Genomic DNA, 12,465 nt, shown 5'->3' with positions numbered 1-12,465 from the left:
CCAAAGCATCACATTCTTACCGATTAGCGCCCCCTTTCCACCGCCAGGAGAATACACCCTCCTCATCTCCCTCACAAAAACTTCATTACAAAATGCTGGATAAAAGCAAATTACTGCGGATACTGGAATCAGAAACCAAAAGAGAAAATGCTGCAAAATCTCAGCAGGTCTGGCAGCATCTATAAGGAGCTTTGACAAAGGGTCAGTTAGACTCGAAACGTCAGCTCTTTTCTCTCCTTACAGATGCTTCCACACCTGCTGAGGTTTTCCAGCATTTTCTCTTGGTATTAAAAAATGCTGATCAGTTTCCTCAAAAACTGATAACTCAAAAAGCAATCAGTGCAACTTGCATTAGAAGAAGAAAAAGCAAAAGCCCTGGTGGAGGTTTACACGACGAAGGCTCAAAATGTATTTTAGATTCGAGGATGGTGCCGTTGACAAATTTGGTGTGATTTCCAGCATCTTCAGATCTAACAGGTCGTTCTCCTATAACACATTCCAGCAACCTTGCTTAATAGAAAACCGCTTAATAGAAATAATGGGGCCTATGTGAAAAGTAGGGTTGGGGCAGACCAGCAAAAAGTATCACTCACGATCGCTCAAAAATCAACCAAAAGCCTAACACAAAGTATAACACGGCCTAAGTGGAGGTTTAAATCATATTTATTAACAAAACAAATGTAAATTTAACACTCGAGGGCATAGGTTTAGGGTGAGAGGGGAAAGATATAAAAAAGACCTAAGGGGCAACTTTTTCACGCAGAGGGTGGTATGGGTATGGAATGAGCTGCCAGAGGGAGTGGTGGAGGCTGGTACAATTGCAACATGTAAGAGTTTTGGATGGGTATATGAATAGGAAGGGTTTGGAGGGATATGGGCCGGGTGCTGGCAGGTTGGACTAGATGGGTTGGGATATCTGGTTCGACCAAAGGGTCTGTTTCCATGCTGTACATCTCTGTGACTCAATGACTCAACACTCAATGATGTTTATTGAGCCATTTTCCAGGAGTGATAGGCTGAGAAATTAACGGTCAGGATCAAACAGGGATACAACAAAAAATAATAGAATGGGACAAGTAATGCTAAAAAGGATAAGGCTTTGTGCCTTAATTTAATTTGCAATAAAGAAGATGAAGGAATCACACAAATAGATGAAAACAGGCATGGTATAATGAGAATTATGAAGGTATTGCTGCAGGACTGAATATCAGAGAAGGACAGATAAAAGGAAAAGGCAGTGGAGTTGCATTGCTGATTAAAGAGGGATTTAATGCAACACTCAGGAAGGATAAGCTCCAGCAATGTAAAATCTGTGTACGTAGAGCTGTGAAATACTAAGAGGAAAAAAACATTAATGGGGTTTGTTTAGAGACCATGAAATTGTAGGGCTGATGTTGGAAATGGCATTAAACAGGAAAATCAGAGATGCCTGTAATAAATGAATGTCTGAAATTATGGGTGACTTTCATCTGCATATAGATTGGGAAAATCAAGTGAGTAACAATACTGTATATGTGATGGTATTCTGGATCAATATATTGAGGAACCAACCAGAGAACAGGTCATCCTAGACCGGGTATTGTATAATCAGAAAAGAATAATTGGCAATCTAGTTGTGTGAGGCTTTTTGGGGAATTCCTCATCAAGGTGGAGAGTGACATAGTGATTCTGAGACTAAGGTCCTGAATCTAAATAGAGTAATACTTTCAGAATTAGCAAAGAAGTTAGAATTGGGTTTAACCAGAGACAAAAGTAAAGCTGAATTTGTAAGGCAGTTAGTCACTTAGCTGTGGCAGAGAAGCAGACAAGTGCAGTAGAACTAGAAAAACTTAAATTACAATTGAGGAAAATGGAGTTAGAAAATAAATAAAAGGAAAGAAGAGCCATGTTAGAGGAAAAGGAAAGAGAGAGAAGGTTCTTAGCTGAACAAAAAGCGAGGGAAGAAAAAGAGAGAGAAAAGAAAGAAAAGGAGAGAGAATTTGAACTTCAGAAGTTGCAAATTAGTTAGGAAAGAGCTGAAAATATGTTGCTAGAAAAGCGCAGCAGGTCAGGCAGCATCCAAGGAACAGGAGAATCGACGTTTTGGGCATAAGCCTCAATTAGTTAGGAAAGTCAAGTTAACAGAATGAAGAGAGAAAGTAGTGATATATACAAATATGTTAAAACACTGCCACATTTTGATGAGAAAGATATCAATGCCTTCTTTATTTCATTTGAAAAATTGGCTAGGCAGATGGAATGGTCAGAGAACTTGTGGGTAATGCTAGTTTCGACCAAGCTGGTCGGCAGAGCTACAGAGATATTTGCAGCGCTGTCAGATGAGGAGGTCAAGAGATTATGAAGATGTCAAACATGCTATTTTGAGTGTTTGTGAATGGGTACCAGAAGCGTATAGACCGTGATTCAGAAACATAAAGAAGGAACCAGGACAGACTTATGTTGATTTTGAAAGAATTAAACATAGTCATTATGATAGATGGGTGCTGGCCTTAAAAATAGATAAGATCAACCAGGCTCTAAGAGAGTTTATTTTGTTGTAGGAGTTTTAAAAACTCACTTCTAGAGATGATAAGAATTCATGTGGATGAACAGAAAGTTCAGGAAGTGAGAAGAGCAGCAGAGATGGCAAATGGACATACATTGGTGCATAAGGCAAAGTTTAGCTTCTGGCAAGAATTTCATCCTGTGAGGGATAGAAATTGGGAGAAAGGGAGATTCAACACTATAAAACAAAGAGTAGAGAACACTGGTAAAAAAAGACGCCCAAGAGGTTGGAAAGGAGGTGAAAGGCCTCAGATGTTTCCACTGTGGTAAAGTGGGACATATAAAGTCACAGTGCTGGTCATTAAAGGAAGGCATTGTGGGAAAAGATGTGGTAAAAGAAGTTAAGCCAGTGGCATTAGTGAAAGTAGTAAAGGAAACCCTAAGGAGCTGCAGGAGAGCGCACAGCCTAGGCAGGGGCTGGGTATGGGGTTAGTGCCTGATCTCTATAAAGACTTTGCCTCTGTGGATAACGTTTACTCAGAAAGAACAGGGGGAGAAGGGAAAGATGTTATAATTTTGAGAGATATAGGATCTAACCAGTCTCTAATAATAAGTGATGAACGTATTTGCATTTTTTCTGACATGTTACCCGAGAGAGAAGTAATTTGTGGGATAGATGGACAGAAATTCAATGTTTTCCTATGTAAGATCAGGTTGGAGTGCCAACTCAAGACTGAGGAAATAACAGTGGGAGTGATTGACAAAGTGACAGTTACAGGAATACAGTTTGTTCCTGGGAATGATTTAGTGGGATCCAAGGTGGGAGTGACACCCCTTGTTGTGCAGAAGCCAAAGGAAGACAAGGGAACTGAGGAGTTAAAAGAAAAATACCCTGGAATTTTCCCAGACTGTGTAATGACAAGATCCCATTATCATAAGTCACAGCATGAAGCAAACACTAAAGAGAAAGATACATGAGTTGAGGTTCAGTTAGTGGACACCCGGTTTGCCCCGTTTGATGTAATGGTGCAGGAAAAACCTGAACAGGCAGAGGGTCAGGCAGACATGTTTAGTCCAGAAAGGCTAAGGAATTTACAACAGAAAGACGAAACAGTTAAAGATATGTATTTTGATGCATACACAGAAAAGGAGTCAGAGAATATTCCTGAGGGTTATTATCTTAAAGATAGAATCCCAAGATGAAAATGGAGACCATGGCACGTTAGTGCAGAAAAGAAATGGGCAGAACTGCACCAGATTGTGTTACCAGTGGCGTTCAGACAGGAAGTGTTACAGGTAGCACATGAACTACCTGTAGGAGTTCACCTAGGTGTACAAAAGGCTCAGGCTAAGGTACAAAGGCATTTCTATTGGCCTAGAATGCGCAGGCATGTGGTTAACATTTGCTGTACATGTCATACATGCCAAATAGTAGGTAAGCCACAGGCAGGAATAAAACCAGCACCTTTGTTGTCCATTTTCCTGCATTCAAAGAACCTTTTACACGGGTTGTGATTAACTGTGTAGATCCCCTCCCATGAACTAAAAGTGAGAACCAGTACTTACTAACCATAATGGATGTGTCCACCAGATTTCCAGAGGCAATTTCATTATGGATTATTACGGCAAAAAGGGTCGCCCTGGGATGGTCCAGCAGTTTGCCGTCACCACGGGAATGCACACAGCTACCCACAGAGGGGCAAGACCAGCAGCAAATGGACACTGTTAACCTTGTAAACTGTTAAAATGGGGATAAGAGTTGCCAGCATTAATGTGCGTAGCATCAAATCGACTACACGATGTGTTTCTACGATGGCCTTCCTGGCCACAGTTAAAGCCGACGTCCTGTTCCTGCAGGAGTGTGGGATACCGCACCTCAGCAGCTGCAGGAGATGGTCGAGCTTACGGGTCCATGGGCCGTCAGTTTGGTTGGGGGGCAACGATAGCCGCGCCTCCGGCCTGGGTATCCTGTTGAGAGGAGGCAACTTCACCATCTCCGAGGTTAAGGAGGTGGTGGGCATGCGCATCCTCGTCACCGACGTCATGTACAGGAATGCTCCTCTGAGACTGATTAATGTGTACGCCCCAGTGGGTAAGAGTGAACAGTTGGCCGTCCTGCAGCAGCTTCCACTGTTGCTGGCTACTTCCAGGCCGGTCATTCTGGCCGGAGACTTCAACTGTATCATTAATGCAGATGGACGATCCGGCGGGGGGGACAGTAAACTGGACACCACGTCCAGAGCCCTGATGGACACGGTAAAAGATGCCAAGCTGCATGACATCTTCAGCACCCCTGCAGACGGAGCGCAACGTAGATACACCTGGTCACGGGCAGACGGGTCTATCCGCTCAAGGATAGATTACCTGTTTGTGTCCCGAACGCTCTCGGTCAGATCCACCAACGTCAAGCCGGTGTTCTTCTCCGACCACTGCCTCCTGCTGGCCGACTGTCACCTACAGGACGAGCAGCGGGCTGGTAAGAGAATGTGGAAGCTGAACACCAAGCTGTTGACCCCGGGAAACATTGAGGAGCTCAAGAGGGACTACGCAGGTTGAAGAACCGTGAAGCCCCTCTTTGAGTCCCCAGCGGACTGGTGGGAAACAGTAAAAGGGAACATCAAGAGGTTCTTCATCCTCAAAGGTGTTCAGGAGGCGAGAGAGAGGCGGGAAAAACTGTCCCAGCTCCAGGAAAGTATGCAGAACCTGCTCCTGCTGCAGACGATGGGGGTGGATGTCACAGAGGACCTCAAGGAGGTGAAGGGCCAGCAAGCCTCGCTCTTTGCTTTGGAGGCCTCCAAGATAATCTTCCGGTCCAGGGTCCGCTCGGTCGGAGGGAATTTGCAATTGGATCAGACTGCTCTACACCAACATTGTCAGTGCAGTCTCAATCAACGGGTGGGAATCAGATAGCTTCCCAGTCAGATCTGGAGTCAGGCAGGCTGCTCCCTCTCTCCTGCCTTGTTTGTGTGCTGCATAGAGCCATTTGCCGAGTCCATCAGGAAGGATGCGAGCCTGAGAGGGGTGACTATTCCTGGCAGCGGGGGCCTGCAGATTAAGGCCTCCCTGTACATGGATGATGTCGCCGTTTTCTGCTTGGATCCGCTGTCCATGCGCAGACTCATGTGCATTTGTGACCAGTTCGAACGGGCCTCGGGGGCCAAGGCAAACCGAGGCAAGAGCGAGGCCATGCTCTTCGGGAACTGGGCCGACCAATCCTCGATCCCCTTCACTGTCAGGACCGACCACCTGAAGGTGCTGGGTATTTGGTTCGGAGGGGCTGGGGCGATGGCCAAGTCTTGGGAGGAGCGTATCAGCAAAGTGAGGCAGAAACTGGGCAGATGGAAGCTACGGTCGCTCTCCATCGCGGGAGAAAACCTGGTCATCAGGTGTGAGGCACTGTCATTGCTATTATACGTGGCACAGGTCTGGCCTATTGCCAGAACCTGTGCCGCTGCAGTCACCCGGGCCATCTTCCAGTTTATATGGAGGTCAAAGATGGACCTGGTCCGAAGGGACTCACTGTATAAAGATCTGGGCAAGGGGAGAAAAAATACACCCAATGCCACCCTCACCCTGATGGCCACCTTTGTGTGTGGCTGCATCAAGCTGTGTGTGGATCCCCGGTACGCAAACACCAAGTGTCACTACGTACTGAGGTTCTACCTGTCCCCGGTGTTGCGAAGGATGGGCCTGGCTTCGCTGCCACGGAACGCTCCGAGTAATTGGACCGTTCCGTATCACCTGTCCTTCGTGGAGAAATTTATGAAGAAAAACACCTTTGACCACAAGTCCATTAGGAAGTGGTCAGCACGTAGTGTCCTTGAGAACCTTCGGGAAAAGGAGAGGGCGGATCCTATCGAGCGGTTCCCTGAGCAGACTGTCAAAGCCATTTGGCAGAATGCCTCATCGCCAGAACCTTCCAACAAGCACCAAGACATGGCTTGGCTGTTGGTGAGAAGGGCTCTGCCTGTGAGATCCTTTATGCACGCGCGGACTCTCAGCCGCACCGCACGCTGCCCTCGAAGCGGCTGCGGGGGGGACGAGACTGTCACACACCTCCTTCTGGAATGTGCCTATGCAGAGGAAGTCTGGAGAAGAATGCAGTGGTGTTTGTCGAGGTTCGTCCCGAGCAGTGACGTGACGCGGGACTCCGTGCTCTACGGTCTGTTCCCCGGGACGCACACCAAGATGAACATCAACTGTGCTTGGAGGATCATCAACTCGGTGAAGGACGCTCTCTGGGTGGTCCGAAACCTGCTGATCTTCCAGCTGAAGGAGTTGACCCCGACTGAGTGTTGCAGACTGGCACATTCCATGGTCCAGGACTACGTGTTGAGGGACGCGCTGAAGCTTGGGGCAGCTGCCGCCAAGGCGCGGTGGGGAAAGACCACTGTGTAAAGTCTGCCTGCCTAACGAGGAACAGGGGGCCCATGCAGTCATTTGGGCTCTGCTGACGCCTCAGCTAATTATATGGGCATATGATCAAAAAATGTACAGACCTGTATAAAAATGAGAAGTTTTGATCTCTGTATGTACATGTTTACATATGTATGGCATGACCAATTGTACAGACCATCAAATTATTTTATGAATAAAGTATATTTTTGAAATAAAAAAAAGGGTCGCTTCTCGGCCTTTTGGCTCGGAATATGTGTAGTTCCTGAGGACCAGAGGAAGAGATGCTGCTCGAATGCTGTCGGTTCGACACAGCGGACGTGTGCTGGCGGGGGAGAAACCACGGGGATCGTGTTGCGAGTCGTCGGAGCTGCTGTAGACAATCGCTGGATCGTGATTGGACGTTGGAGGATCGTTTTGTTGTGCTGACCTGCTCTTGGTGGATCTTTATGCTGGCTTCGGCCTAACGCCAATTCAGGTACCAGCCAACCTCAGAGCTATGGCCTCAGCAGCCACTCGCAGCCCTGGCCAGGGCATTCGCAACACAGTCAGGGTGACTGTGAAGAAGGTGGAGGAGCACAACACCAGTCGATGGGACAGTGTTCATGAAGAAGATTTTGCTGGAGTGCTGCGGGTTTGAAGCAGCAGACGTGTACTGCCTGCAGGATTTTCCTGCGCCAGACTATTTCGATGTGACCTTCCAGAGCGTGAAGAATTGCGAGCAGCTTCTGAAGGTCTTCAAGGAGAAGGAAGGGGAACCTCTGTTCTCCATCTTGTTGACGGTCCCGTTGTGTGTGCTTCCTGCGCAGAGGAGTCGGGTTGTAACAATCCAGATGTACAACCCTCATGTCCCAGCAGCAGATGTCCTGACCTTCTTGAGAAGATATGTCCAGGTCCAGGTCGAGGGAGAGAGTACCGATGTGGTCGATCCTTTCGGGATCTGGACCAGCAAACGACAGATCACGGTAACCCACCCTCCAGCTTTGCCATCGGAGGAAGCAGAGGTTACCTGACATACGCAGGGCAGCCAAAAGTGTGCCAAACCTGTGGGAAATCAGCCCAAATGGCGGTGGATCGTAAGGTGACCGTCTGCCGAAACTGCAAGCAGGAAGGCCACCCGACCAAGGAATGTAAGGAGGCCAAGAACTGTAATCTGTGCGGAGAGGCGGGCCACATATACAAGGCCTGCCCAAGACGAGGGGCCGCCACCTACGCACAGATGGCCGGTGGTGGCAACACGAGCATTGGACCGCCTAAGACCAGCGAGGTACCACAAAATAGCACGGGAACGGTGTCTGGAGGCACCCAGAAGGAAGGGCAGGCTGTAGCGGAGCAGATTGCAGATAGCGGGGTGATGCAGCAGCCGATTCAAGCTCCTTCAAGACAGACAGAGGAAATGGACGAGGAGGGATCAAAAGAGGCAGAGGATTGGATTACTGTCAAAAGCAGGAAGAGGAAACCTCCCAAAGCCACCCAGCGAAGGGGGAAGCGACACCTACACGACGAGGATACAGGCAGCTCTTCAGACGGTGAGGACGGGCGCAAGGAGGGTCGTCACCAGAGGAAGAGACAGAGCGCCGCGGGGAAAAAGGAGGGCAGCACTGCCCAAGCAGGAAAAGACAATCCCTCTGAGGGGACGGGTAAAGCCTCCCCCGACCTGGTGAGAACCAAGAGGTACCTACCGGCCCACAGCTCCAGGTGACTGGGAGCAGCGGTCCTGTGACAGCCCCGCTGTCAGATGGAGAACTGGACTATGCGGACCCTGGGCCCGACCAGCAGACACCAAAGCGGGGAAATGGCTTCAGCGTGGAGCCGACAGCTACCTCATCCCTGGGAGGGTACAGCAGTTTGTCGTCACCACGGGGATGCACACAGCTACCCCAGAGGGGCAAGACCAGCAGCAAATGGACAGTGTCAACCTTGTAAACTGTTAAAATGGGGATAAAAATTGCCAGCATCAATGTGCATAGCATCAAATCGGCTACGCTATGTATTTGTACGATGGCCTTCCTGGCCAACGTTAAAGCCGACGTCCTGTTTCTGCAGGAGTGTGGGATACCGCACCTCAGCAGCTACAGGAGATGGTCCGTCAGTTTGGTCGGGGGGCAACGATAGCCACGCCTCCGGCCTGGGTATCCTGTTGAGAGGAGGCAACTTCACCATCTCCGAGGTTAAGGAGGTGGTGGGCGGGCGCCTCCTCATCCCCGACGTCATGTACAGGAATGCTCCCCTGAGACTGATTAAAGTGTACGCCCCAGTGGGTAAGAGTGAACGGTTGGCCGTCCTGCAGCAGCTTCCACTGTTGCTGGCTACATCCAGGTCGGTCATTCTGACCGGAGACTTCAACTGTATCATTGATGCAGATGGACGATCCGGCGGGGGGGACAGTAAACTGGACGCCACGTCCAGAGCCCTGATGGACACGGTAAAAGATGCCAAGCTGCACGACATCTTCAGCACCCCTGCAGACGGAGCGCAGTGTAGATACACCTGGTCACGGGCAGACGGGTCTATTACCCAAGGATAGATTACCTGTTTGTGTCCCGATGCTCTCGGTCAGATCCACCGACGTCAAGTCGGTGTTCTTCTCTGACCACTGCCTCCTGCTGGCCGACTGTCACCTACAGGACGAGCAGCGGGCTGGTAAGGGAACGTGGAAGCTGAACACCAAGCTGTTGACCCCGGGAAACATTGAGGAGCTCAAGAGGGACTACGCAGGTTGGAGAACCGTGAAGCCCCTCTTTGAGTCCCCAGCGGACTGGTGGGAAACAGTAAAAGGGAACATCAAGAGGTTCTTCAACCTCAAAGGTGTTCAGGAGGCGAGAGAGAGGCGGGGAAAACTGTCCCAGCTCCAGGAAAGTATGCAGAACCTGCTCCTGCTGCAGACGATGGGGGTGGATGTCACGGAGGACCTCAAGGAGGTGAAGGGCCAGCAAGCCTCGCTCTTTGCTTTGGAGGCCTCCAAGATAATCTTCCGGTCCAGGGTCCGCTCGGTGGAGCAGGACGAGACGTGTTCACATTTCTTCTTCCAGAAGGTGCACAAAGAGAGCTCCGTGCTCAGCAGCCTGAAGGAAGAAGATGGCTCGATAACGTCATCTCAGGCTGACGTCATGAGGATCAGTAAATCCTTCTATGCCAGTCTGTATGACGCGAAGCCGACCGACAGCACGGCCTCCCAGTCGTTCCTGTCCTCTATCACTGAGGTCTTAGACGACAGGACACGGGAGAGGCTGGACCAGCCGCTATCTCTGGACGAGTGGACCAAGGCCCTCGAGTCCTTCGAAAAGAATAAAACTCCTGGAAGCGATGGCTTACCGGTCAAGCTCTATTCCGCTCTGTGGGACTTGATTGGCCAGGACCTGCTGGAGGTGTATGTCAGTATGCTTCGGGCAGGTACCATGAGTGAATCCATGAGGAAAGGCATCATCACCCTCATCTACAAGCGGAAGGGGGAGAGGGAGGAACTCAAAAATTGGAGACCAATCTCACTGTTGAATGCAGATTACAAAATTCTGTCAAAGGTAATCGCCAACTGGGTCAGGTCTGCTCTGGGGTCGGTGATTCACCCTGACCAAACCTGTGCTGCGCCGAGCAGGAAGATCGCTGAGAGTCTCACACTCTTCAGGGATATGATCGCCTACGTGCAAGACAGAGGGTTGGACACCTGCCTGATCAGCGTGGACCAGGAGAAAGCCTTTGACAGGATATCACACAGGTATATGAGAGATGTTCTCTCCAAAATGGGCTTTGGGGAGGGAATCTGCAATTGGATCAGACTGCTCGACACCAACATTGTCAGTGCAGTCTCAATCAATGGGTGGAATCAGATAACTTCCCAGTCAGATCTGGAGTAAGGCGGGGCTGCCCTGTCTCTCCTGCCTTGTTTGAATGCTTCAGAGAGCCATTTGCTGAGTCCATCAGGAAGGATGCGAGCCTGAGAGGGGTGACTATTCCTGGCAGCGGGGGCCTGCAGGTTAAGGCCTCCCTGTACATTGATGATGTCGCCATTTTCTGCTTGGATCCGCTGCCCGTGCGCAAACTCATGTGCATATGTGACCAGTTCGAATGGGCCTCGGGGGCCAAGGTAAACTGAGGCAAAAGCGAGGCCATGCTCTTCGGGAACTGGGCCGACCAATCCTCGATCCCCTTCACCGTCAGGACCGACCACCTGAAGGTGCTGGGTTGGTTTGGGGGGGCTGGGGTCTGTGCCAAGTCTTGGGAGGAGCGTATCAGCAAAGTGAGGCAGAAACTGGGCAGCTGGAAGCTACGGTCGCTCTCCATCGCGGGAAAAAACCTGGTCATCAGGTGTGAGGCACTGTCATTGCTGTTCTGCGTGGCACAGGTCTGGCCTATTCCCAGAGCCTGTGCTGCTGCAGTCACCCGGGCCATCTTCCAGTTTATATGGAGGTCAAAGATGGACCGGGTCCGAAAGGACTCGCTGTACAAAGATCTGGGCAACGGGGGAAAAAATACATCCAATGCAACCCTCACCCTGATGGCCACCTTTGTGTGTGGCTGCATCAAGCTGTGCATGGATCCCCGGTACGCAAACACCAAGTGTCACTACGTACTGAGGTTCTACCTGTCCCCGGTGTTGCGAAGGATGGGCCTGGCCTCGCTGCCGCGGAACTCTCCGAGTAGTTGGACCGTTCCGTATCACCTGTCCTTCGTGGAGAAGTTTATGAAGAAAAACACCTTTGACCACAAGTCCATCAGAAAGTGGTTAGCACATAGTGTCCTTGAGACCTTTCGGGAAAAGGAGAGGGCGGATCCTATCGAGCGGTTCCCTGAGCAGACTGTCAAAGTCATTTGGCAGAATGCCTCATCGCCAGAACTTTCCAACAAGCACCAAGACATAGCTTGGCTGTTGGTGAGAAGGGCTCTGCCTGTGAGATCCTTTATGCACGCCCGGACTCTCAGCCGCACCACACGCTGCCCTCGAAGCGGCTGCGGGGGGGAGGAGACTGTCACACACCTCCTTCTGGAGTGTGCCTACGCAGAAGAAGTCTGGAGAGGAATGCAGTGGTGTTTGTCGAGGTTCGTCCCGAGCAGCGCCGTGACGTGGGACTCCGTGCTCTACGGTCTGTTCCCCGGGACGCACACCGAGATGAACATCAACTGTGCCTGGAGGATCATCAACTCGGTGAAGGATGCTCTCTGGGCGGTCCGAAACTTGTTGATCTTCCAGCTGAAGGAGTTGACCCCGACTGAGTGTTGCGGACTGGCACATTTCAAGGTCCAGGACTACGTGTTGAGGGACGCGCTGAAGCTTGGGGCAGCTGCCGCCAAGGCGCGGTGGGGAAAGACCACTGTGTAACACCTGCCTACCTAAAGAAGAACAGGGGGCCCATGCAGTCATTTGGGCTCTGCCTCGGCTAAAAATGTAATCGAACACACCTGTAAATAGGAATGATTAGTCTGTTTTCGGTATGCAAACAAATGGAATGTTTACATATGTATGGCATGTCCAACTGTACAGACCATCAAAGTATTTTATGAATAAAGTATATTTTTGAAATTAAAAAAAAGCGGACGTGTACTGCCTGCAGGATTTCCCTGTGGCAGGCTATTTCGATGTGACCTTCA

At 50.1% G+C, this 12,465-nt stretch overlaps 1 protein-coding gene and 1 long non-coding RNA gene across 2 annotated transcripts in view; one reads left to right on the top strand and one right to left on the bottom strand.

The window, feature by feature from the left end:
* Positions 1-12,465, bottom strand: part of LOC148142175 (uncharacterized) — a 72,048-nt gene that overhangs the window by 18,317 nt on the left and 41,266 nt on the right. The window lies entirely within an intron of this gene.
* On the top strand, positions 5,554-12,196 carry LOC148142176 (uncharacterized). Its single transcript, XM_087977017.1, has 2 exons — positions 5,554-5,898; positions 11,222-12,196. Exons 1-2 carry the CDS (start codon positions 5,554-5,556, stop codon positions 12,194-12,196), a joined length of 1,320 nt encoding a protein of 439 aa, XP_087833143.1.

This window comes from Chiloscyllium plagiosum, unplaced genomic scaffold, assembly GCF_037043375.1.
Source record: "Chiloscyllium plagiosum isolate Xiang-an unplaced genomic scaffold, Cpla_swu_hap1 HiC_scaffold_30, whole genome shotgun sequence".
In the NCBI taxonomy this organism is placed as follows: Eukaryota; Metazoa; Chordata; class Chondrichthyes; order Orectolobiformes; family Hemiscylliidae; genus Chiloscyllium; species Chiloscyllium plagiosum.
This window is presented reverse-complemented; position numbering and strand designations above follow the sequence as displayed.

What these genes read in the sequence shown, in the direction of transcription:
- LOC148142176 (XM_087977017.1), top strand. Translation starts at nt 5,554, where the DNA reads ATGGATGATGTCGCCGTTTTCTGCTTGGATCCGCTGTCCATGCGCAGA. An exon ending in CACTGTCATTGCTATTATAC is followed by an intron (nt 5,899 to 11,221) that starts GTGGCACAGGTC and finishes TGCGTGGCACAG; the next exon opens with GTCTGGCCTATTCCCAGAGC.